At 41.1% G+C, this 23,018-nt stretch overlaps 2 protein-coding genes across 3 annotated transcripts in view; one reads left to right on the forward strand and one right to left on the reverse strand.

Moving 5' to 3' along the window:
* The first annotated feature begins 1,243 nt into the window (after positions 1-1,243).
* PRKAR1A (protein kinase cAMP-dependent type I regulatory subunit alpha) lies at positions 1,244-18,048 on the forward strand. 2 transcript variants are annotated; one of them, XM_016143660.2, is made up of 11 exons: positions 1,244-1,361; positions 4,633-4,815; positions 9,470-9,640; positions 10,443-10,534; positions 10,734-10,795; positions 11,577-11,623; positions 12,330-12,488; positions 13,661-13,721; positions 14,786-14,907; positions 15,700-15,781; positions 16,112-18,048. In XM_016143660.2, exons 2-11 carry the CDS (start codon positions 4,639-4,641, stop codon positions 16,282-16,284), a joined length of 1,146 nt encoding a protein of 381 aa, XP_015999146.1. In that variant the 5' UTR covers positions 1,244-1,361; positions 4,633-4,638; the 3' UTR covers positions 16,285-18,048. The 2 variants fall into 2 exon arrangements, with proteins under 2 accessions (XP_015999146.1, XP_015999145.1); XM_016143659.2 differs by lacking the exon at positions 1,244-1,361 and adding an exon at positions 1,558-1,766.
* FAM20A (FAM20A golgi associated secretory pathway pseudokinase) overlaps positions 16,844-23,018 on the reverse strand; it is a 44,144-nt gene continuing 37,969 nt past the window's right edge. The window contains exon 11 of the mRNA XM_036222320.1: positions 16,844-22,920. Within this exon, the coding sequence (XP_036078213.1) occupies positions 22,656-22,920 (265 nt within the window). The 3' untranslated portion in view covers positions 16,844-22,655. The remainder of the gene's footprint in view (positions 22,921-23,018) is intronic.

Here is a 23,018-nt window from a genome sequence, read left to right on the forward strand (position 1 = left end):
TTTTGTCAAGATATCACCCATCCCTGGCAAAAGGTCAATGGTCAGCAAGTGCGGGGGAGGGGTCCCCAGAGGAGAAACTTCCCGCCAGTCCGCCGCTGTAGGCATAATGATTTTTCTGATGTTGCCTATGCTTTCTCTATCAAAAACCAAGGGATAACCGTAATCAAATAAAATGTTCTGACCAGCAGGACCCTTATTATAGCCTGTTGGATTTAGGGGAGCAGTTGGCTTCCTCCTAAGGGCAGGGCTGCCCAACAGAAGTATAACACCAGCCATATGTGTAGTTAAAAATTTCTAATAGCTAAAAAAAAAGTAAAAAAGGTGATATTAATCTTAATATTTAACCTAATATGTGCAAAATATTTCAAAATGGAATCGAAACAAAAATGATCGATGAGGTAGTTTACGTGTTTTTTTTTTTGTATTGTTTTAGATCCATTGTGTTTACAGACAGCCCTTGAGCCATATACCATGCGAGTACAACAGGTACCAGTCAGACACAAGGATACGTGTCCTCCAAGGGCCTTCGGTAATCATTAGCGACTTTATATGTCTAAAACCGTCCCCTGCTCCCCCGTTCTTGGTCCACGAGCAAATACTCTGATGGAAAAAAATGGCCGAAGGAGTAAAGTCGCTCCTCCTTCCCAATCAACCTTGATCAGTGCAGGTTTTTTTTTTTTTTTTTGGCAGTTAAGCTTTCTCTTGCGGTCACAGGGCGTTTGTGTCAATCTGCACGCTTTGTACGTCTCATCAAGCGGGGTCAGGCGTGATGATGGAGGGCATTTCAGATTCTAGAAGGACTCGGGCCTCTCTTGGACCCCGACAAAGTCCTTTCCCGTGTCTTATGCCCATGGGGACAGTGTGGCCTCCACTGACGACAGCACCCCCGGAGGGGAGAGCAGCCAGATCTGCCAAGCGGACACTTGGCAGGGCTCAGATTTCCTGGACCGGATGGCTGGGCCGAGTCCGGAGGCCGGCACTGCGCTGGCTGGGCACAGGATGCGCGGTCGGGCGTGCGCATCCTGGGCATCCGCCCGCGCTCGCCCCGCGGCGCAGCTGCCGCGGACTCCACCGGGCCTGGAAACTGCAGGAATCCCCGCCGGGGCCCCACGTCCTCCCCCAAGAGGGACCACGGGGCGGAGTCGCCCACCTGTCATCTGAGACGCCCCACGTGGGCAGGCTAGGGTGGGGGGCGGAGGCTGAAGGGAGAAAAGGCAGAGGCGGCGAGGGAGGCTGGAGTGAGAGTGGAGAGGACAGAGGAGGGGAGGAGGAGGGGGGAGAAAAGGGAGCTCTCGAAAGCCGCGCGGAGAGGGAGCGAAGAGCAGAAGGAAGAATAAAGAGAGACATCCAGAGAGGAACAGGTAAGGAGCGACAGGTGAACAGAGCAGGGAAGCGCCGTGCTAGAGAGACTGCGGAAAGAAGATGCGGGAGTGAGGAAAGGGCTGCGGATAAGAGAGGAGATAAGACAGAAAGGAGAACTGGAGAAAGATTCGAGGATGTAGAGGGGTAGGGGTCCTTCAGGGAGGGGCGGGAGAGAAACTGGGCCGTCGGGCCTTTAAGGTTGCCACGGCGACGGCTCTGGCCAGAGCGAGGCGCATTGACGTCAGCAGCCGAGCGCTGATTGGCTGCGGGCGGGTCGTTTCCGGTGGAGCCGCCGCTGAGCCGCTATCGCAGAGTGGAGCTGGGCTGCGAAGGAAGTGCAGGGAGAGCCCAGCAAGCCGCAGACTCGCACTCGCATTCCAGCGCTCGCCGCTGCCAGCTCCCAGGTAAGCGAGGTCGACGACGGGCCCGGTGGGGCGAGCGTCGCCTCCCTGCCGCCCGTTTGCGGGCGCTGGACCGATCCAAGATGGCGTCACGGGGAGCGACCTGCAGGGGGACGGCCGCACCCCCTGCCCCTCCCCGGCTTCGGCGGGCGCCTCCCCGCAGGCCTCAGGTCCCGGGCCGCGCCCCCGACCCCGATTCTGCACCCCCGAGGCCCTCAGGCCGTCGTGACGTCCGCTCCGGTGCGGGGCTTCCCGGCCGCCCCGCCCCCCACCCGCGGGCTCCCCCCACTGCGCGTTGCTCAGGCCCCCGGCCCTCCGCGGCCTTGAGCGGCCCTCCGCGGCCGTCGGGCTCCCGCCGCCTCCGCCCCCGCACGCCGCCGCAGCCCCCGCCGCCTCGCTCGCCTTCATTTCCTGAAGGACAACGGCTCGATTTTACCGGAACCGACCGTGGTTTCCTCCGCCGTTTCTAGCTGATCTTGAGACTTGGTAGTTTATGTTTTTCTCTCTACTGTCTTCTCGTCATCTCCAGCGATCGCTTTTCCTTCATCCTAGGATTACCCCTCCGCCCCTGCCCCCTCCCCATGATTTTAGCCTGACTCCTAAATTTCCTTTTGTTCTATTTTACCTCCCTCCCTTTCCCGATTTTTTTTCCCCCTGAGGCCCCCTCGCCACCACTGTGGCCTTCCGACTAGAGTAGGATGAAGGATCTGCTTCTCTTCTTCAGTTTATGGCGGTAACTGTGGCATAAGTGAAGTGAAGGGCACTCTCCTGCCCTTCCTCGAAAATCCGCGATACCTGTTAACCCCTCCAGCCCAGTGCAGGTGTGATGCCACACGACTCTACTACTTGACTGAGATTCCCAAAGGGGTCTTTTCAGCAGAGAAAAGAAAGCTATGCTTCCTCCAGATGACCCCAAGGAAGTGTTCCTGCTTGGTCTTCTTGGGTACAGTCTGAATCAGCGAGTTTCTCAGAAATGTTTTAAAATATTTCCTTGCATCTAATCTTTTTGCAACTGAATTTTAGCACAACTAAATTTCCAAAAGAGTAGAGACAATGCAGTGAAAATTTTAAAGTATTAAGTAATTTTGAGGAAGAGAAGCTAAATTACTGGGCTCTTAAGACTATGAGTACAACGTCAATCTAGGTATTATTAGGTTAAAAGTATTAAGACCATTATATTTGTATATTCAGCGGTCCACATGGTGACTGCATTATCTTGGGGCATTTTATTCATATGCTACCTTGTTACTAGTGTCTTCTTCTGGTCTTTTTAATACATTTCTTTGTTTCAAATAAAACAGTTTCATCTCTTAGACCCAATTCTGCCTACCAGCCAAAGGGCTGATCTTTGATTTCTCTGGTCAGTTAAATACATCTATTGATATTCCTGAATGTCTCCAGGTTTTGAAGCATAAAAGATATGACTTATCATTGGTTTTAGTGGCCTCACTATTATTTGAAATGCAGAAAATTCTGCTGAAGGAGATTATCAGTTCTTGTAGTTGACCTGGAAATGTGGCTGGTGTAAATCCATTCTCGTAAATGACTTCTTTAGTGTTTATTCTGAAGTATCAGCATCGTTCTTTTCTGTGTCCACTAACGTATGTTGTCAGGTAGCTGCGCATTTCTCATGGTCTATTAATTAATCTGCTCTTTACTGACCCCTTTGAAAGCTGTCAAAACATGAGTGACAGGGTAGCACTTTAGCTCTTTATTCCAATATTTCTTTGTGCTTTTACATTTATAGTTTCATTTCAGTGGTTTTGTATGTGTGGTATTTAGAGAAGGCCCATTAGTATTGATTTCATTTGCAGAGTGGAGAGGACTTGCTTTTATCTTCAAATCTTAATTGTTTAGTAACTAGGAATAAGAAGGAAAACAGTTTGACTGTTTTTAAATTATCAAGCTTTCAATTCCAAGGTAAGGTTAGTTGCCCATTATTATCTGTTTTACTTCACATCAAGGTAATTTGAAACCTCTAAAATTCAGTAAATACAGTTTATCTTTTGAATCTTGGAAGTTTAAAACTTAAAGTATTTTAATATTGTCCTGTCCAGATGAAGAAAACATTTGGACATATTCCTGTCCAAATTTTTTAGTTTACTTGGTAAATTTTTTTTTTTTTATTAAGGATTTTCCCTTTTATCAGTGGGTAAGTGTATTATAATTTAGGTTTGGAATCTAGTAAGAGTCTGGAATAAAAGGTTTTAAAAACTCATCGGGCGTTCCTGTTGTGCTTTAAATTTTTTTGATTACGCTAGTAGTTGGCTTATCAGATCCTTTGCTCCAGTGGTTTGCCAAGTGACATTAGGACAGTCCCCTGGGGTCAGAGTTACCTATAGGTAATGTCAGCTGTTCCTCATTGTGCTTATTTGCTTTCACTTAGAGCCTACTTCTGTGCCCTCGTAATTCTCTGTCCTGTTTACCATTTACACACTTCCCACGTCATCATGATTTCTTTTGCAGGGGGAGGACTGAATGAAATTCCCTTAAGGGCCCAACTCCCCAGCAGCCCGCCTCTGCAGGGGATAGTGGCTCATGCTTCCTCCTGGAGAGGTTCTTGCCTCTCGCTGTTGCTGCCTGCAGAGCCTAGATCCTGTAGCAGGAACTGAATGAAACACTTCTTTGGAAGAATGTTCTTTATCTACATATCTTATTCCCTAGTCCCCACCTCCCTTAAAAAAAAAAAAAAAAGTACTTAGGGAGGAAGAAAAATCCTTGCGAATCAGTCCCGATGAATTTGTTAAGACAAAAGCCAAATTGGCATTTGCCCTTTGTAAATAGTTGACATAAGTGTGTGTGTGTGTGTGCGCGTGTGCGTGCGTGCGTGTGTGTGTGTGTGTGTGTGTGTGTGTGTGTTTCCTCGCAGAGAACCATGGCGTCTGGCAGCACCGCCGCCAGTGAAGAGGAGCGCAGCCTCCGGGAATGTGAGCTGTACGTGCAGAAGCACAACATTCAGGCCCTGCTGAAGGACTCTATTGTGCAGTTGTGCACTGCTCGGCCGGAGAGACCCATGGCGTTCCTCAGGGAATACTTCGAGAGGCTGGAGAAGGTAAAAAGAAGTGTGGGGAGCGGATGAGATGCCCCCGACAATTAATTGTTAAATGTTAAGGCTGTGGGATGTTACTAATTTGTGTCTTTTGAAAGAAGAGGAATTCCGACCAAATTAGTCCAAACTAGAATTTCAAAAAAGAAATGCAGTTAAGGCATCTGTAGTAATTTTTAACTTTGTAATCAGTAGAGTTTATCAGGAAACAAACCTGTATGCTGAGTTTACTTGGCTAACAGAGTTTCTAAACTTGAAACTGTTTTAATTAATACATAAAACCGGCTAAATAAAATAACTGACTAGATACAATTGATCAGAAGGAGGGTAGCATTTGTGTGAAATCAGAAATTCTGTAGTATCTGAAAGCAGTTAATGCTTTTCTTCAACAGAGCAAGTAAACTTTAAGTCTTGTCCCACTTTTTAAAACCAAGGTAATGGAACAATTGACTGTCAGCTAATGACTGATGGATGTATCAGACATTCTGAGTTAGTGAGGTCCACTTTATTATAGAGTATGTCTCAGATGAATTGACCGCAGAGCAGAGATCAGGCCTGATAGCCATCAAAATTGTACTTTATTAACAGTTTTGGACAGAACTTTGTTTTCTCTTAAAAAAAGTTAATCTTGTTTTTATTCTTGTTGTATGTCAGTGTGACCTAAGCTTATGGTATATGTTTTTCTAAGCAAAATAATAATTTTGCATCAGGGACAATGCTGTAATTTTTTCAAGTAATGAATGGGAAGGTCTGGATTGCTAAATGTTTTGAGTAGTTTGATTTACTTTTGTAAATCAGCAAAATAAATGCTCAGGTTTTCTTATGTTGAAGTTTTGATGTGGTTCATAATGATCGAACCAATTAAGAGGCATTTCTTAGGTATATGATTAACTATATAATGGAAATATTTGTAATACAGGCTGTTGGTTTGAACAATTTCTTAATCAGCATAATTTATTAGTAAAACAATCTGTATACTAAGATTTTAAAAAATGGGTGGCTCAGGTAGGTTCTGTTTTCTTGAAAAGCTGTTTGTTAAAATGGGGGCCTAGTACCATGAGTAGAATAATTAAAAATAACAGTGACAACAGACAACCAGTAGTCCCCCTGAATGTAGACTTGCCATCTTAGAATTGTAGCAGAAAGTCTCTTTTTTCTCTTTTTTAAGCAATTTCCAAACAGTGAAATACTTTAGAGCCAGGCTGCCATGGGCGTTTTTGTTTTGAGATAAAGTGCGTTCCTGGAGATTGGGTTCTGAAATGGGTCACTGTAAGGTGATCCCTCTTCTCTTTGGACATCAATAGAAACCATCAAACGAGGGGATGAAGTCGGTGAGCCATGAAGTGTGTGTCTTTTTATAGGGAGTGTTGAACGTGTGGTGCTAGTTTCACAGCCTGTACTCACACAGCACTGTGTAAACAGGATCCCGGGGTGTGGGGGTGGGGCGGGGTGGGGGCGGGACAAGAAATCATTATTAAAGTGGGTTCTTTGCAGACAGGATTTTTAGATGTAGTGTGTGTTGGCTTCTTTTAATAAAAGTCACAGCTTAACAAACTTTTCTTAGAATCTAAGTGCCTTCGTTCACTTGCATACGTTTCTTTAGCCAGGGTTGAATGTCGATATCTGGACTTTCAAGTAACTCGATTTTTAACTATCAACAGGTTCCTGTTCTGTATATTAGGCGTTAGGTTTACATGCCTGAAAACGCAGTCATGTTCTTGTCGTCTCTTTCCTTTTGTTAACCAGGGGCCATGTTTCTGGTGTCCTCAATTACTCAGTGCACCAAAAACTCCACAGTTGGTCCATTGGAAGCTGTGTTTTAAAATTCAGACAGTCGTCTGGAATTTGAATCCTCTTTTATGCATATATTTATTAGAACCCTGCCTGTCTGATAGATGAGAGGAATTTTAATAGCTATAACCATTGAGTGTCTCCTGTGTGCCCGGTACTATGTGAAGCACTTTACGTACATAGATGCATATGTGCATACTCATTATTTCAAATTTCAAATGTGTAAGGTAGGTGATTATTACCATTTTGCAGAGGTACCAGAGGTAATACAACTGAGAAATTAAGTAGCTTCTCTGTGGCCATTACAGTATAATAGGTTTTGTTGCAGTGGCTTATAACCCTCGCATTTTGCTGGCTTACTACAAAAGACCTTCCTTATTTCCCAGTCATATGTAGCTCTTCTAGGCTCCGCCCACCTTCTTTCTTGACTCCACAGTGTTTTATTCTGGGGCTGAGTGGAAGGAGCAGCCACTATATGAAGCGCGCTGCTCTCAAGATAGAGAGAGGACAGAAGCTCAAGGGGACAGAGCCAGAGCATACAAGTAGACATGGCGTGGCATGTCCACTTACCTTCCATGGCCAAAGCAAGTCATATGGCCAAGCCCCAAGTCAGTGGGATGAGACGTTTACTTCCCCTACAGGGAAGGATGGGATGGCAAGGGCAGAGAGGGAACAAATAAAAAGTGGTAAGAACAGAATCTGAAGTTCAAATGTTAGAACATAATGTTATTAACCAGTAATTAGTCTTGGAGGGGTTTGTTTGTTTGTTTGTTTGTTTTGCGGTGGGAGCGTTTAATATATGAGCAAAGTGAAGAGGGAAGAGACCAACAGAATGACAACAGCAAGAAAAAGGGTGTAAGAATGTATCATAATACATATTAGGAATTGATCTGAGTAATGGTTGAGTCATCAGGATTAGGTTATGTCTGATTACTGTTAAAGGTGAGAATCCATGAAACATTGTTAAAATTAAAATGCTTTGGGTACTTAAGAATTATCTGAAATATTCCATTAGAATGCATTTCCAAATGAGATATTATTTGTGAAATTTTTAATGAATTTTTTTGTGAAGTCACAGCGAATTTGGGGCCAGAATTTGTATTTTCAATTAGACTCTTAAACTTGAAACTTTGAGAAGACTTGAGTTTTATGGTTGTGTTAATATGGAATGGGAAAACCATACCGGTTATTGCAGTTATCAGAATGAAAATGAAGTGAGTTTTCTAAAAAATGTATTTTTAAAAAATTGGTACTTGTTCGCACATAGTTCAAAATTCTTCAGGTACAAAGGAGTGTAACATAGAAAGTCTCCATTCCACTCTGTTGTCATCCTTGAATGCAGCCAATGTTCCCGAGGTCATATGTGGGCATTTACAGACAGATTCATATATAAGAGAGCTTTCTGTTCTTTCCCAGCACATGCTTGGCATTCCATTTTATGGCTGTACTATGATTTTTTTAATCACTCCATTAATGACCATTTTAGTTGTTTCCCAAGTTATATTGTTGAAAGCAATGATACAGTGAATAACTTTGTATATGAATAAGTTTCTAGCAGTAGAATTACTGGATCATTTGGTTAAGAAGTAAATGCATGTGTAATCAAATATACAAAAATATTAAAGCTATCTATGTTATATACTTTTCCTATTTTCTTGAAAATGAGAAAATCCAGAGAAATAAGAAAAAGCAAACCTCTTCCTCCAAAAAAGAAAAAAATAAAATTCAGGCATGATTCTACTAATAGAAATTAGCACTGGTAATACCTTGACAGTGATCATTCTGGACTTTGCTGCATATATGTAGTTCTTTTATTTGTCCTGTTGCCAAAAGCAGGGCTTAGGACTATGCAGGAGGAAAAAAAACGTAGACATTTCCTTAATTTCATCTAAACTTTTTCTGAAATAACCAGTGTTAATTTTGAATTTCAAAGATGATTTAGAAAAATAATGAAGAATGAGTCAGATGAGAAATTAGTGGATAACACATTCTTGTTTTTTCATTTATACTTTGCATCAGGCATAATAACTCATTCTTTACTGCAGACCTAAGAGGAATTTCTTTTTTAAGTCCCTAGATTTGAAAAATAAGAATGTTACTTAGTTCATCTGAGTTTTTGTATGAATTAGTTTAACAAGAAGTTTTTAAAATTAAACTTTTTTTTGTTTTTTTAAGTGTAAACACTGATAATACTTCTAGCTCTAATGGGAGAAGTATTGTTACATCTGATCTTATTTACTTTCTTGGTTCTTGTCACATCACTTCATGAAATGAATTCCATGGGCTCAGCACCGTCTCCTATTGGTTTTTATATCTCCTTTGCCTAATGTAGACTTGACATGTAGATCAAGAGAACGCTTGTCGAATTAATGAAGTAACCCAGTAATCTAGATGTTCATAGATCACTTTGCTGTGCCTGAGTGGTTATTCCCAGATAGCATTCTTTTAGGGCTTAGGGGATTCATGCTATCTACAGCAGCATACAAAAACCCTCATTCTCCAAGATTTTGTTTTGCAGTTTATATTGCCATTGTATATATTATAAATCATTGTTGTCAATATTCTATTTTAATGAGTATGTTTTTTTATTTGCATGTTTTGTGTACTTGTACTAATGGCTTTTGCTTATTACTAAGTATAGCATCTCATCATCTGAGAGACAGTATAGTCCTTTCAGAGTATTTCTTTTCAAATTATTCCATTTTTTTCCATTCGGAATTGGCTTTTTCCCTTAACTTTCATGTTGGTAACAGAAGAGATTTGAAGTGATTGAGATGGATGGACTATCATTGAATTATGAGAATATCATGTTTACATTCTGAAAGTTCTCATTTTATAAACCTATACTTCTCCCCACCCCACCCCCCAGGAGGAGGCAAAACAGATTCAGAATCTGCAGAAAGTGAGCACCCGTGGAGATTCGAGGGAGGATGAAATCTCTCCTCCTCCTCCCAACCCAGTGGTTAAAGGCCGGAGGCGGCGGGGTGCTATCAGCGCTGAGGTCTACACGGAGGAAGATGCTGCATCGTATGTTAGGAAGGTAGTTTTGACATCTAAACATTGGGGCAATGTGTTTCGGGATCCACGTGGTAGTCCTAGTGTCTTTCGATGCATGCATGCATGGTTTTGAGTAGTAAAACACAAACGGGTTGGATTATACTCCATCCTGTGTAGTTTTTTGGTGCCGGGGAACAGGTTTCTATAACAACATGCCATCAGAGGGAATAACAAATAGTATAAAACAGTGGGCATTTGGGGACTTTTCTTTTCCATGTTGTTTTGCAGTAGAAGCAGGTAGTACTTCTTTTTCCTTTGAATCACGGTGTCAAGTTTTTTGACATCCAGTAATTCACGTTGTGGCTTTTAACCTCTTATCCTATAAGTTAATTCATCCTAATCAGCTCTTCGTTAGAACCCTCCTGTCATTTCAAGCTCTGCTTTAGCCTGAAGGGGGAAGAGAATTGTTCTGGCAGGAGGCTTGTGAAACTAATAGTACATGATCGCAGTTCAAAAAATAGCTAATTGTCATAAAATGTCTCATTTTGCCTCAGAAGGATGACTTTGGACAAGGTATTTTTGGTTTGTTTCTTGAGTTGTTGATTGGTAACCAAAACCAGCCTTTAAATACAAATCTAGTTATAGGAAAGGGGATTAATTAGTCAATATTTGTTGAGTACTTGGTGGTCAAAGGTAGTACAAGTGTGATTTGCTGAAAATATTTAACTCAAAGCAGTTTTGTTTAAATACCATAATGTGGCTTGCCATTTCATTGAAATGAAGGTTGCAAGCATGAAATGTCTTTGGTTTATGGAGTCATCATTTGACCTTCTATTCTTTTCTAGGTTATACCAAAAGATTATAAAACGATGGCAGCTTTGGCCAAGGCCATTGAAAAGAATGTGCTCTTTTCACATCTCGATGATAATGAGAGAAGGTAGGTACAGATTCTTTGACTATTTTCCAGGACTACTGTGGTCCCAAACTCGTCTCATCGTTGTTGTGCATTTTAAGGCTCATTGTTCACCTCATGACAATAGGGGCTGAAAATGTGGGAGCTTTCATTTTAAGGTTAATGTTTGAAATCCATAGAAGAGGCACATGAAACATAACATGAGGCCTTTTGTCTCTTGCAGTGATATTTTTGATGCCATGTTTCCAGTTTCCTTCATTGCTGGAGAGACTGTTATTCAGCAAGGTAAGGGCTGCTACTTTTATGGCATGCAGTGTTATTCTGGGAGAGGAGATGAAAGTGAACTTTGTTTTCCTCTTTCAGCCTACCATTTTCCTTCTTTTATACTACCGAATTTTCCTATTTCTTTTTTTAAATTAATGGTGTCTGAGCTAAAAGGCACATTTTTCCTAAGGGACTAAGATTTCCCTAGCATCTGGCAACAATTTCGTTTATAGTAACTGTTAAAGGAAATTTCTGCATTTTTATTTTGAATGTTGTATGGAATTTCAGAAATGTATGTATCTCATATAGCCTTTCTGCTGATTATTAACCACTTATAAAATAAAGTAGGAAATAAGCAAAACACTTGCTTATGTGTTTATGAGATATTATGCCTTGTAGCAATTCTTACCTACATACACTAGCATGAGCAACCTCTGCCCCTTTTTGCCTTGGGTCTTTATAATCCATGTTTTCCCATTTGTTAACAATCTGATATTTTGTTACTTAGTATTTGGGTTGTTTCTTATTACAGATGATAGGTAGTTAATAGTTTTGTACAGCTATATGGCTCTTTTTTAGTTTTTAGAGGTATTCTTCATAAGATAACTAAAAATTTAATCAGTTTTTATGACTTTCAAAATATATTGCTGGACTTTTTTTTTTTCTGAAAGATTGTGTTAATTTATAAGACACTTTTCTCTCTTAGTGCCATTATGAAATAAATATTATTTTACATTAATTTGATAGTTTTAATTTGTGTTTTTTTTAATTGGTAAAATGCTTCTGGTTTACTCTTCTTTAGGTGATGAAGGGGACAACTTCTATGTGATTGATCAAGGAGAGATGGATGTAAGATTTAATAACAGCAAAAAATGTTGACAATCTTAAAAGTCAATGTATTGATATTTATTGCTTCTAAGAGTTTCTGAAGGGCTATTACAGCCCTTGTATGCCAATACAATACCTTTTGCCAAATATTTTAATGACACAATGAAACTTCTTAAGGTAATTTCTGCTAGACACACAGTTCAGAACTTTTGCTGGAGTGGTGGTTATGGCGTGCCTGCATGCTGTGGAGTAAGACGAATGTGAGGGAGAGTCTAGACCCAGTCGTTAGCTATGAGAGTTGGTGTAAGTTTCTTGATTCTGCATTTTTGTTTTTTTGTTTTTTTTTTGCAAATGATAAAATGAGGATACTAACAGCATTGCTGTCATAGGATTATTAGAAAATTCAGAGTTTTATGCAAGTGAAATGCTTCTTAGCACAGCTCTCAGCACAGTACTCTCTGAATGTAGATGGTTATTATTTATGCTAAGTTCACCTTTTTGCCCTGATCATCCCGATAGAGTACTTTTTTCTTATTAGATAATTAAACTAGGTAAATTACAGAAACTCATTTTCAGAAGTCACCTATTTTGCTCTGCTATGCACGGAAAACATATTTTATTTCAAAACAAAGTTCAGGATTCTGACTCCTGAAAAAGGTTTGCAGGTTTTTAATACTTAAGTGTTTGTGTATGTAGAAAAAACAATTTTTCATCAATTGCATTTTAGGTCTATGTCAACAATGAATGGGCAACCAGTGTTGGGGAAGGAGGAAGCTTTGGAGAACTTGCTTTGATTTATGGAACACCCAGAGCGGCCACTGTCAAAGCTAAGACAAATGTGAAATTATGGGGTATTGACCGTGACAGCTACAGGAGAATCCTTATGGTAAGACACTATGGTTTTGGAGTGTGATTTAGAATTCCCATCTACATAGTGTTTAAATTGAGAAATTGAATAAATTCTGCAGTCTAAAATGAGAATGTTCTTTTTAATGATTGAATGCTTGTGCATTAGCCCAGTTTAGGATTATTATACCATTTGAGACAGTGATCTTTTAGAATGAAAGTTTGGCCAGAGATAACAAGTGTACATATGGAATGGCCAGTTCCTGTTTGGAACTCACTCCATTGGCTGATAGGCACGTCTTCACTCACCTAATCTTTATACTTCACAGAGAGTCTGCCAGGTGCAGCTTCTGGGGGCGTGAAGTTATTTAAGGCCATTAAGAAGTGATCAGCTTCCCTAAATTGAAAGTGGGTTATCAGTAATGCAGATGTCATGTCCATGTCACTAAAGGAGTAAACAAAGTAATAAAATCATTGGAACATTCTGCTGATATAGTCAGAGTTTTTGAGGACTTCATGGCCGATTTATAGAGTAGCTTTGGATGTTTAAGTTCCAGCTAATGGCATTCGTCATCTTGAATGGTTTTTGAAATTTGTGCACTGCCTATCTGGCTGTTTGACACTATGCAGTTGGATGTACTTTGAAAATTTCGGTGTTTGGGGGAATGGATATATATTTGTAAGTATGTGACTATATAAATTGCCAAAGTAGTTTACTGTGTAAGGGATGTTTATTATAGGGGACTGTGTGTTTCTTTCCCCCTCGTTCCCCCAGATATATTTAATAGACTTTGCAGGTAACTTGGTTAAGTTTGGGGCTGTGGCGCTGTTTTGAGGGGTGGGTGGGCTGTAAGTGGTAGCAGTTTTATTTCCCTACTTCTGTGGAGGATTGGAGTTGTGGGGAAGGACCCTGGGCTGGAAACATAGTCAAGGAAGGACCCTGGGCTGGAAAGATATTACTTGGTTGGTTTTTTGGAGAACTGATCGTTTGCTTTGTTGGTATTTCACTGAGGGGTGGTATGTGGCATTACCTTTGGACAGAAGGCCTCACCATCTTCAACATGAAGAAAAGTAATCGTGTATCAAGAGGCAGCAGCAAGCTGTGACTTCACTCTCTATTTAATTTACTTGAAACTTAATATTTATTATTCCATAGCAGTTTGTGATAATTACACATTTTTAACATAAGACGTTTGTTTCTTTTATTTACAGGGAAGCACTCTGAGAAAGCGGAAGATGTATGAAGAGTTTCTTAGTAAAGTGTCTATTTTAGGTGAGTTTTGGAAGATTGCATGGAGAATCATTTAAGTGTTAAATAACAGTTAAGCAAAATGTTTTGTATTTCATAAAAAGTTATCAATTCTGCGGGGAGTGGAGAGTTAGAGTTCAACGAAGAAATAACATTAAAGTGTGTTTAATTTTCTGGTACATCACAGACCTCTTAATTAGAAATGATTGGACCTGGGAAAAGCTTTCTGGAATTATGTACTACTCATGTCTCCTGGAGAGAGGGAAAGGCTAAAAGTGTCCTCCTAACTGTGGACATTCACTGGTATTGCTTGTGTGACTTCTTTCTCTGTTGCTTCATCAATGGAGTTTACTGGTTAAGGAAAGCAGATATTTTCAAGAATGCATTTCCTCTGTAGAAATGCATTCTAGGTGTCATTTACTGGCTTTCTCTGAAAAAATTCTAAAAGATTTTTTTGCAATTTTGGTGATATTTTTGTATTGTTACAACCAGTTCTTCATTGAGAAGGGAAATGGTGACTTTATCAGGTAAAATGCCTTCTGCCATTGTTTTAGTACAGTGAATTGATTTTTTTCTCTCTTATTTGTCCTTTCTCTAAATAGTTAAATAGTTAAATTTGCTTAGTGTCTTGGGTGTTAGTTTGGCCTTTGGGAACAAAAGTTATTTTCTAGTTCTTGTTGGTTTCGTTAATCAGCTGAGGATTTAAATAGATAAATCACTTCTGTGGACCTCTGGAATAATATGGATGGTGACACTTACTACTTTGGCTTCTGTAATTACACATTTGATATGTGTTGATGGCAGTCTTTAGGAATGCTTAATGATTGTATTTTTTTATTCCTTTACCATCGGATGCTTGGTATAAATTAACCCGGCCACTGGGCTGCTGAAATAAGGATCTGAGGTTATCTGCAGGTCCTAGGACCTTGCTGAGACTAGAGGTGATTGAAGACAGGTGCCATTTTTGATCTGAGACACTACTAGAGTGTCGACTGGGTGTGGCTATTAGGTTGATTCTTTTTATACTTCTGTTTTGAAATTTTTAGCAATAGCAAGTAAGAGAAATGCTTTTGATTCTTGTTTTTCAGAATCTCTGGACAAGTGGGAACGTCTCACGGTAGCCGATGCGTTAGAACCAGTTCAGTTTGAAGATGGGCAGAAGATCGTGGTGCAGGGAGAACCAGGGGATGAGTTCTTCATTATTTTAGAGGTAAAGAACTCTGCAGTTGCTGTTTTATGAAGCTGTACACGGCATGAGAGAAAATGGGTTAGAGCTGATTTACGCCTTTAGATTTAAAGACTGACATTTCATTTAAAAATTACCTTTTACGTTGAAGTGCTATTTGAGTTTGAGTCAGAATTCTGGAAAAGTTATTTATAAAGTAATAGACTCTGACTTACCCAGTTAACCCTCCTCATGTAAGCCAAAGGAGCCATTTAGCGTAACAACCTATGATGATTCTGCACCATCTCTGTTGAAATTATGTGGTTGGCAATTTGGCAACTAAGGATCAAAGGCAGGTATTTAAATCCTAAAAGTCACTGTGTTTTACATATTCACAGTCCATGGAAATGTGTAGCAGGTACTCTTTGACTGCCAAGTAAATGCATAATGGATTTTCTATGAATGCGGCTCAGTAGATGCTAATGGCTTTTATTTAACCCTGGGGTCGATGGACTGTAATGGGCCACGTGGGCAGTAATTACACTAAGATTCTGTTGTCTTAGTGTAAAAGCAGCGTAGACACTATATAAATGAATCAGCGTGTTGGTATAAAATCTGCCTGTAAAAACAGCTTCTGAGCTTGGGTTTGCTGTTCCCCCTCTCCCCCCCTCATGTTGCACTTTGCTGACTGGAGCCTAAACCCGTCAGGTCCCTGAGCTTTGATGAGAAGGGCTTCCTCCTCCCCTAGCAGGGGTTGCTGGGTAAATTGCATAGTATATTTAAAATGCCACCCTGGATTTTAAAGTTTGTGTTTTGCTTTTGGTGATTTTATTGTAGGGGTCAGCTGCTGTGCTACAGCGTAGGTCAGAAAATGAAGAGTTTGTTGAAGTGGGAAGATTGGGGCCTTCTGATTATTTTGGTATGTAGCTTTCCTCACAGTCAATACATAGCTTAAGTCACCTTTCAGTGTAATATATCATCTTTCATAATTTGTCATTTCTTCTGAATGTTACATGTTAATTGCAAACTGTTTTGCCTCAGTAGTGTGAGCTTTTGACCTCTACTCAGTTAATGATTAAGTTATCATCTCATCTGTCAGCTTTTTTAAGTACAGATGTGGTGTGGCCTGCACTAACTAGGTCATAAAGAGAGATTCGTATCCGTTTTCTCTCTTTCTGAGAAGTGCGCCTGTACGACAGTTTCCCCTGGAAGTGAGCGCCCGCTCACCCATCTCGTTCTCCTCCCCCAGGTGAAATAGCACTGCTGATGAACCGTCCCCGTGCCGCCACGGTGGTTGCTCGTGGCCCTTTGAAGTGCGTTAAGCTGGACCGACCTAGATTTGAACGTGTTCTCGGCCCGTGCTCAGATATCCTCAAACGAAACATCCAGCAGTACAACAGTTTCGTGTCGCTGTCTGTCTGAGATCTGCCTCCTGTGCCTCCCTCCTCTCCTCTCCCCCGTCCATGCTTCCCCCTTGCAGACAGCTTTCTTTTCCCTATTTGCAGCGCCACGTGGCCACTGGCATCGCAGCTTCTCGTCTGTTTATATTACAAGTTGCTTTTATTGCACTGTTTTTAATTTGGAGCATTAACCGAATGCTCATACACAGTTAAATAAATAGAAAAGAGTTCTACAGAGACGTTGCTGTTACTGCTTCTCTTTGTGCAGTGTTAGTATTCAACCTGGGCAGTACGTGCCATGCTTCTTGGTGAGGGCAGACCCCTGCACCAAAGGAATTACCATAGAGTACTGATGTCACAGTGCAAGATTTTTTTTTTTAAGTGACATAATTTTCTGGTTATAAGCATATTTTAGACTGTGGCCATATATGTATTTCTTTATGGAATAAATGATTTCTCATTAAACTCTAAGGATTAGGAAAAATGGATATGGAAAAATCTTAGATATCTGCCTTTATTTAAACTAGATTAAGGGCAGAAAAATGCCCATTTTTGCTAATTATCAGATAGATCTGTTTTTTTTTTTTTTTTTTTAAATCAGAATTTTCGTTTGTCAAGCTGTTTGCCTGGTATTGTTTACCATTTCCTCTGATTTTGAAATATGTATAGGTGCAGCTATCTATACCTGCCTTTTGAGTTCGAAACTAAATCATAGGCTGCAGATGTTGGGTTATGATTTAACTATATCTGCCTCAGCTCACAAGTTCTGATTAGATCTTTATCCAACTAGTGCCAAATATTGACCATCAGATGCTGAATTGAAAATAAGAATTTGAGGTCTGCACCCTCATTTCTTAACTTAAAGCTTTTGGTTAATGTACCTCTTTCAGTTGACTCTAGGAAAATCTCCTGCGCTCATCCACTGAACGCTGATTCCAGGAGGTTGGATTAGCTGGGAGCAGATAGAGTAGTTGGAACAAACGAAACACCCAGGACGAAGGTGATGTCGCAAAAGAGAGGACTGCCAGGTGGACAGAGTTCGGCGTAGGGAACTTTTCGCCACTAAGTTAGTTCACTGGGGCACGAGATTTGGGAAGAAGTATTTTTTTACTTTGGCTTGACCTTTCCCCCTCCTTTTTACATCAGCGAGAATTTATGGTGCGTTGGGTGGGTTGTGTCATTTCAAATTGGTTTAAAAGACCATCCTGCTGAAAAGTTCTGCTTTCCTATTTAGCATTTATTTCTTTAGCAGACTTTTTTTTTTTAATAAACTTGTGTTTTGAGTCTTAACTGTATTTCAGTATTTTCCAGCGTTGTCACCCTTCTGTCACATTATTCCATGTGCACCAGTGACACCTAGCAGTTTATTTTTATTGTTATTTTTTAAAACAAAGTCTCACAGTTCCATAATGTAGGCACTTTTATTTTCATTGTGATTTATATATATTGTAGGGTTATATTTGGGAGTGACTGCAAGCATTTTTCCATCTGTATACAACTGATTATTAATCCCTTCTCCTACCCTTTCACAGGTCATTTAAATTGGTCATGGTAGATTTTTTCCATAGGTTTGAACAGTTTGTAGGTTTGTTACTAAGTTTGGGGTATAAATCTGGGAAAGAGGTTTTATTTACATTTTAGCGTGGGTGAGAAAGCAACCTTATTACAAATTTTTTTATTTTCCAAAATATATTAAATGAGGGTTTTTTGATCTATACTTTATGTTTAGCTACCTTTTTTATATTTAAAAAATTAAAAATAAAATTTATGTTCTTATTAGTGTAAAGCTCGATTTGATCTTTGTTTAAATGCCAAAACTGTACTTCAGTGAATTATTTAGAATGCCATAAATTTGCAGTTTTATGTATGTATATGATCATGTTCATGTATACTTAGATACATAACGATGCTTTCTAAATGAGTTTTGCTCTTAAATCATTTGGCTTGCTGTTTACTCCCTTTTGTAGTTTCTAATCTAAGAAATTTTAAGTCTGAATTTAAAAATTACCACATTTAAAGCTTTATCTTTGTGCATTCTGAGTATATGTGAGAAATCATGATTGGCATAATTTGTCTTAGTTAATCGGGGCTTTAGAAGTCGTCATTTCTGGGCTTGGTAAGTGATTTTCTGAGGTCTGCTCTAGAAAGTATAGATGGCCAAAGGACCATTTTGTATTGTTTCCTGGTTACTAGTGTGATTATACTGTGTGTGCTAATATATTCTATTCTTTTTGTTATAGATTGTCTTAATGGTAGGTCAAGTAATAAAAAAAAGATTAAATAATTTAAATTCTTAAATGAATCAGTTTTTCTTCCCTTTCTCTTCTCCTTCTCTTCTCCCCGTCTGCCCCGGAATCTCCTAATCTGGTGGGCAAGAATGAAAATTGAAAGTGAATTATGGGATTAGTGTTTTAAAAAGAGTGTGTGTTTTCAATGGCTTCCAAGTCAGTTTGTCAAAGAATGGGTCTGCAAACCTTGCTTACAGGGTAATTGAGATACAGCAGATCTGTTTACCAAGTTACGGAAGGAAAAGATTAAATCAAAAGCTGAATGTTTCTTTTTTATTGAAGGCAGACTGGTTCTCTGGCTTCCCCAGACTTAATGGAGAAACATTATTTCTGGATCAGCATACTGCATTTTAAATTTAATATATTCACATATTCAGGTATGCTTATTTATTTTGCATGTACGAAGTTATTTCTGAGGTCTGGTCCTCAGATTCCTGGGAAGTGAGCTGATTGAGTTGGACTCATGAGTATATTGGTATTAATTTCTTTATATCCAGTGACGTTCTCAGAGATATGTTGTGTTATAAAACATTCTTTAAGTTTTACTGCTTTGTAACACATGGACCTTGTCCAGATTTAGTCATTCCTCTCCTCAACTCACTGAGTAGGAACCTTTAGAATTAAAACAGGAATGTCAGTAAAGAAAGATTTTCCTAAGTTGATTGTACTGGTTATAGTTAAATCCTTCCTCTAAAACATCAGTTCATGTAGAATTGCTTTTTGTTTGTTAATGACTTAAGTGTTGACATTTCAGAATCGAAGTAGCGTGATGTCAGTTTTCTTAATACTGTCACCTCCAATCATGAATTAAGAGCCGAACCCCTTTTGTATTTTCGTGAGGTCCTGACAGTGTATGTCTAGATGAGTAAAACACCCGTGAGAAGCAATGCCTAGGTCACCATTTAATACATTCCCCCAGGGTAGCTGTTGTAATAGCTATCAGTAAAGGCTGTAGATGGGAGAATTTAAAAGGGAAGCCTTAATTCTCTCTCTTCTTACCCTATGGAACTTCTTAGAAATCAGTATTGTGTACATATAAAGTTAGAATTTGTTTATTGGCATAAGTTCAGAGCTATGGCTTCATCCGGACGTGACTGTATTCTGTTATGACTCTAACAAAACCACTGATGAGTATAATATTTTCATTTTGTGAAAGTTCTGCCAATTTAGCTTAAGGAACGTTGTGATTTTAAAAGTCACCACTAGATAGATGAATAGCTTTTTGATCATCTTTGTTAACTTCAAAATAAGTTGCAGTCGATTCTCATTGTTCACAGAGACTGTACTTAGGAATTTCGTGAAGTTGCCTACCTGCTGAAATCTGTGCGTAACCCCAGAGTCAATACTCAAGCCCCTTCACAGTCATTCCCAGACACGAGTGGAACGGTGAAGAGTTGGAATTTCCTGAATTCCGCCTTATTCGAGGTCAAATAAGGCGACACTCTGCCTTTTGTTTTGCCTCTCATACTGTAATCGTGGTCTACTTGGTGCCACTTTTTTGCATTTTTGTGTGTTCTCGGCGATTTCACTGTTTAAAATGGCCTCCGAGTGTAGTGCTGAGGTGCCGGCCAGTGTTCCTAAGGGCAGGAGGGCTGTGGTGTGCCTTTTGGGGAGAATAAGTGTATTAAATCAGCTTTCAGGAATGAGTTACAGTTGTTGACCACGAGTTCAGTGTTAATGAATCATCAATGTATATTAAACAAGGTGTCTGTAACACACCTTAACACATTAAGACAGGGTTATGTATTGGTCGACAGAATGTAACCAGAGGCTCATAGGAACCTAAACCTTGTATTTCCTCTAGGAGCAGATTCAATATTGATTTAGTATCTGTGATGACTTTATAGACCGTAAAACTACCAAGAATGAGAAGATTCTTTTTCACAGTCTTCAAACTCAGATGTCCTTACTTTCGGGAAGACTCCAGTGGGTTCCTTCAAACCCTTTTCCCCACCAACCCCATGCCGTAGGAGTCACTTTCATTCTTTGTTTGCTGGTAGTAACAGGAACGGTTCTTACATGGGGACAGGAGACTGTGTCATAGGAAGTTGGACAGTGGCCCAAAGTAAACATGTTAGGAGACCTCGAACATTCTAAGAATAATCTTTTCTGCTATTTTTGACAAATGATAGTCTCGCCTTTGTTACTGGTGAAGAAATAATGGAATGCTTACGGTAAGTGAATCATTAGGTATCAGGTACTCCACGTGGTCAAACTCAGTTCTGTTCCTCAGTTTCTGAAGTACACCAGCATTTGTATCGTAGGCCACTCACAAACCAGTCCGTTGTCACAGAGAAGGCTCAGTTCGAGATGGTGCCACAGCTTGTGCCCCTGAGGCTCTGGCTTGGAAGTCCCAGACCACTGCACTATTCTTCGAACATCCTTGCCTGAATGTCTGTCTGTCTTTGTGTACTTACCTGGTCCCTACGACAAAGGAAAATACTGGCTCAAAGTAGGAGAAACGGTCCATGAAATGGGAGGCGCCGAGCTGCAGCAGTCACCTTGGTGACGAGCCTGCGACGGAGTTGCCTCTAAGAGTTGATTTTTTTTTTTTTTAAAGCAGACAAAGTTAACTTCCAAGGTACTGTTGGGCACCTGTATTACAATGGAAGGAACGCTTTGGAATAGGTTGCAATCACTGAGCTGTTTGATTTTTGTTAATCTCAGTGTACCCAGGAGGTAGGGGAATCTGTCTGCCTTTCGGGGAGGACCGGACACCTGTGTGTGGCTCCTCACACGCGGTGAGTGTGTGAACCTGGGGGTGGTGGTCACAGACACGGTTCAGGGGAAGTGCAGCTGTGACGTGGGTACCAGGGTGTGTCAGAAGTACCCTCGTTTATTTGTCCCGTTGGGGCTGTCTTCGGACACATTGCAGAAGTCTTGGGTGACATCTCTAGTTCCTGACCTCGTACCCTCTTTAGTGACTTCTTTCTATCCCCGTCACACTTAGTATATGAGCCTCCGGTCTTTATCAGAAAAGTCTGATAATCGGGATTTTTTCCTTGTTGACTGACGAATCGCTCTGTAGTATGAATACTTTCCTGTCATTTGTGTTTTCAATCATGAATTATGGGATGAGAAACAGAGCCTCCCATTAAGGAGTTTCAGGGGTCAGCAAGCCAGCAGGGAGAAGGCTGAGGAGACGGACCTGCTCTGCACCCACTTTGGAGGGAGGCTCGGAAAGTCAACTTGACGTCCCTTTTGGGCAAACAACTGAGGGGCAGGGGGCCAGGCCTCTCCAGATGGTTCCCTGCTCCTTTTGGGGGCAGGTGGGAGGCAGCTGCTGGCTCTCGTGGGGAAGGACTGTGGTCAGCCTGAGTCCAGGCTCACATCCCTGCTGGGCTGGTTTCTGTCCCCCATCCCACCTTCAAGGTCACCCTTGTTTTCATTGAAATCTCTCCTCTTGACACCAGGTGCTAATTTTGACATACTTGATGTTGTTTCAATTGATATTTAAATACTCAGATTGAAACATCCCTTTTCTGATACTCTCAGAAAATCCTTATGTTATTATCTCTTGAAATGACTTTTTTTAGAAATGACTTCAGGACTGGTCAGTAGTGATTCTTGTCTTCAGATTGGGCCACAGGGACTGGAATATCAGAAAGTGTGAAGTCTACTTTGACCCACTGGAGAGGTACCAGTGTTAGATTTTCTGGTGCGATATGCCAGATGTTTTATCTCGATTGGGAATTATCCTCGTAGATGAAATAAGGCTCTGGAGGCCAGTTAGGTGTCCACTTGATGTCCTTTTATTTGTAACAGGTAATTCTCTCTGGAAACAAGGCTTTCCAAGCCTTTCAAGCCTGACCTGTATGGCGACTTCCCAGGGGGCTCAGGAGATGGTCTGTGGCCTGGATGAAGCCGTGCTTTCTGGGCAAGAGGGAGCCAAGGCCGTCCACTGGAGAAGCAGCGCACAGAGGAAGAGAGTCAGGCGGGTCTCACTTCTGCCCTTCCAGAGTCATCCCAGCACCTTGCCTGCCTCCTGGGCTCGTGACCTCGGACCTCCAGCATTCACAGGGGCACGTGAGGAGGCAGTGGTCCACAATCAAGGGTCCACTGCTGGCTCCAGGCGTAGTTTGTGAAATTTGACCCGTCCCGCCCCCTAGCTCGTCAGGTTAGCCTGGCCAGAGTCCGGGGCTGACTGTTCTGCAGGGCCATTGGCTACTACACTCTGCTCTCCATGGGCCTCTATGCACCCCGCCACAGTCTGCAGGATGATCTGGAGTCTCCGATCCAGGGCAAGGAGGTGGGGCTCTGTGAGGACAGGGGCCAGCGGGTCCTCTAGCAGTGACTCCCGCATTATGTCACTGAGTCTGTAGTCCGGCTGGGCCAGCAGCTGCAGGTGCAGAAGTGTTTTCTTCTTTATCCTGGAAGGAAAATTTTACAGGGACCAAATAAGAAAAGGTGAAGAAAATAGCTTGACCTGAACTTTACCCACAAGGAGCTGTTTTAGCTCATGTTCTGA

This window comes from Rousettus aegyptiacus, unplaced genomic scaffold, assembly GCF_014176215.1.
Source record: "Rousettus aegyptiacus isolate mRouAeg1 unplaced genomic scaffold, mRouAeg1.p scaffold_m13_p_6, whole genome shotgun sequence".
In the NCBI taxonomy this organism is placed as follows: domain Eukaryota; kingdom Metazoa; phylum Chordata; class Mammalia; order Chiroptera; family Pteropodidae; genus Rousettus; species Rousettus aegyptiacus.

Coding starts and splice junctions, on each gene's coding strand:
- PRKAR1A (XM_016143660.2), top strand. CDS start 4,639: ATGGCGTCTGGCAGCACCGCCGCCAGTGAAGAGGAGCGCAGCCTCCGG. Junction 11,624..12,329: donor TTGATCAAGGAGAGATGGAT/GTAAGATTTAAT, acceptor ATTGCATTTTAG/GTCTATGTCAACAATGAATG. Junction 15,782..16,111: donor GGGGCCTTCTGATTATTTTG/GTATGTAGCTTT, acceptor CTCCTCCCCCAG/GTGAAATAGCACTGCTGATG.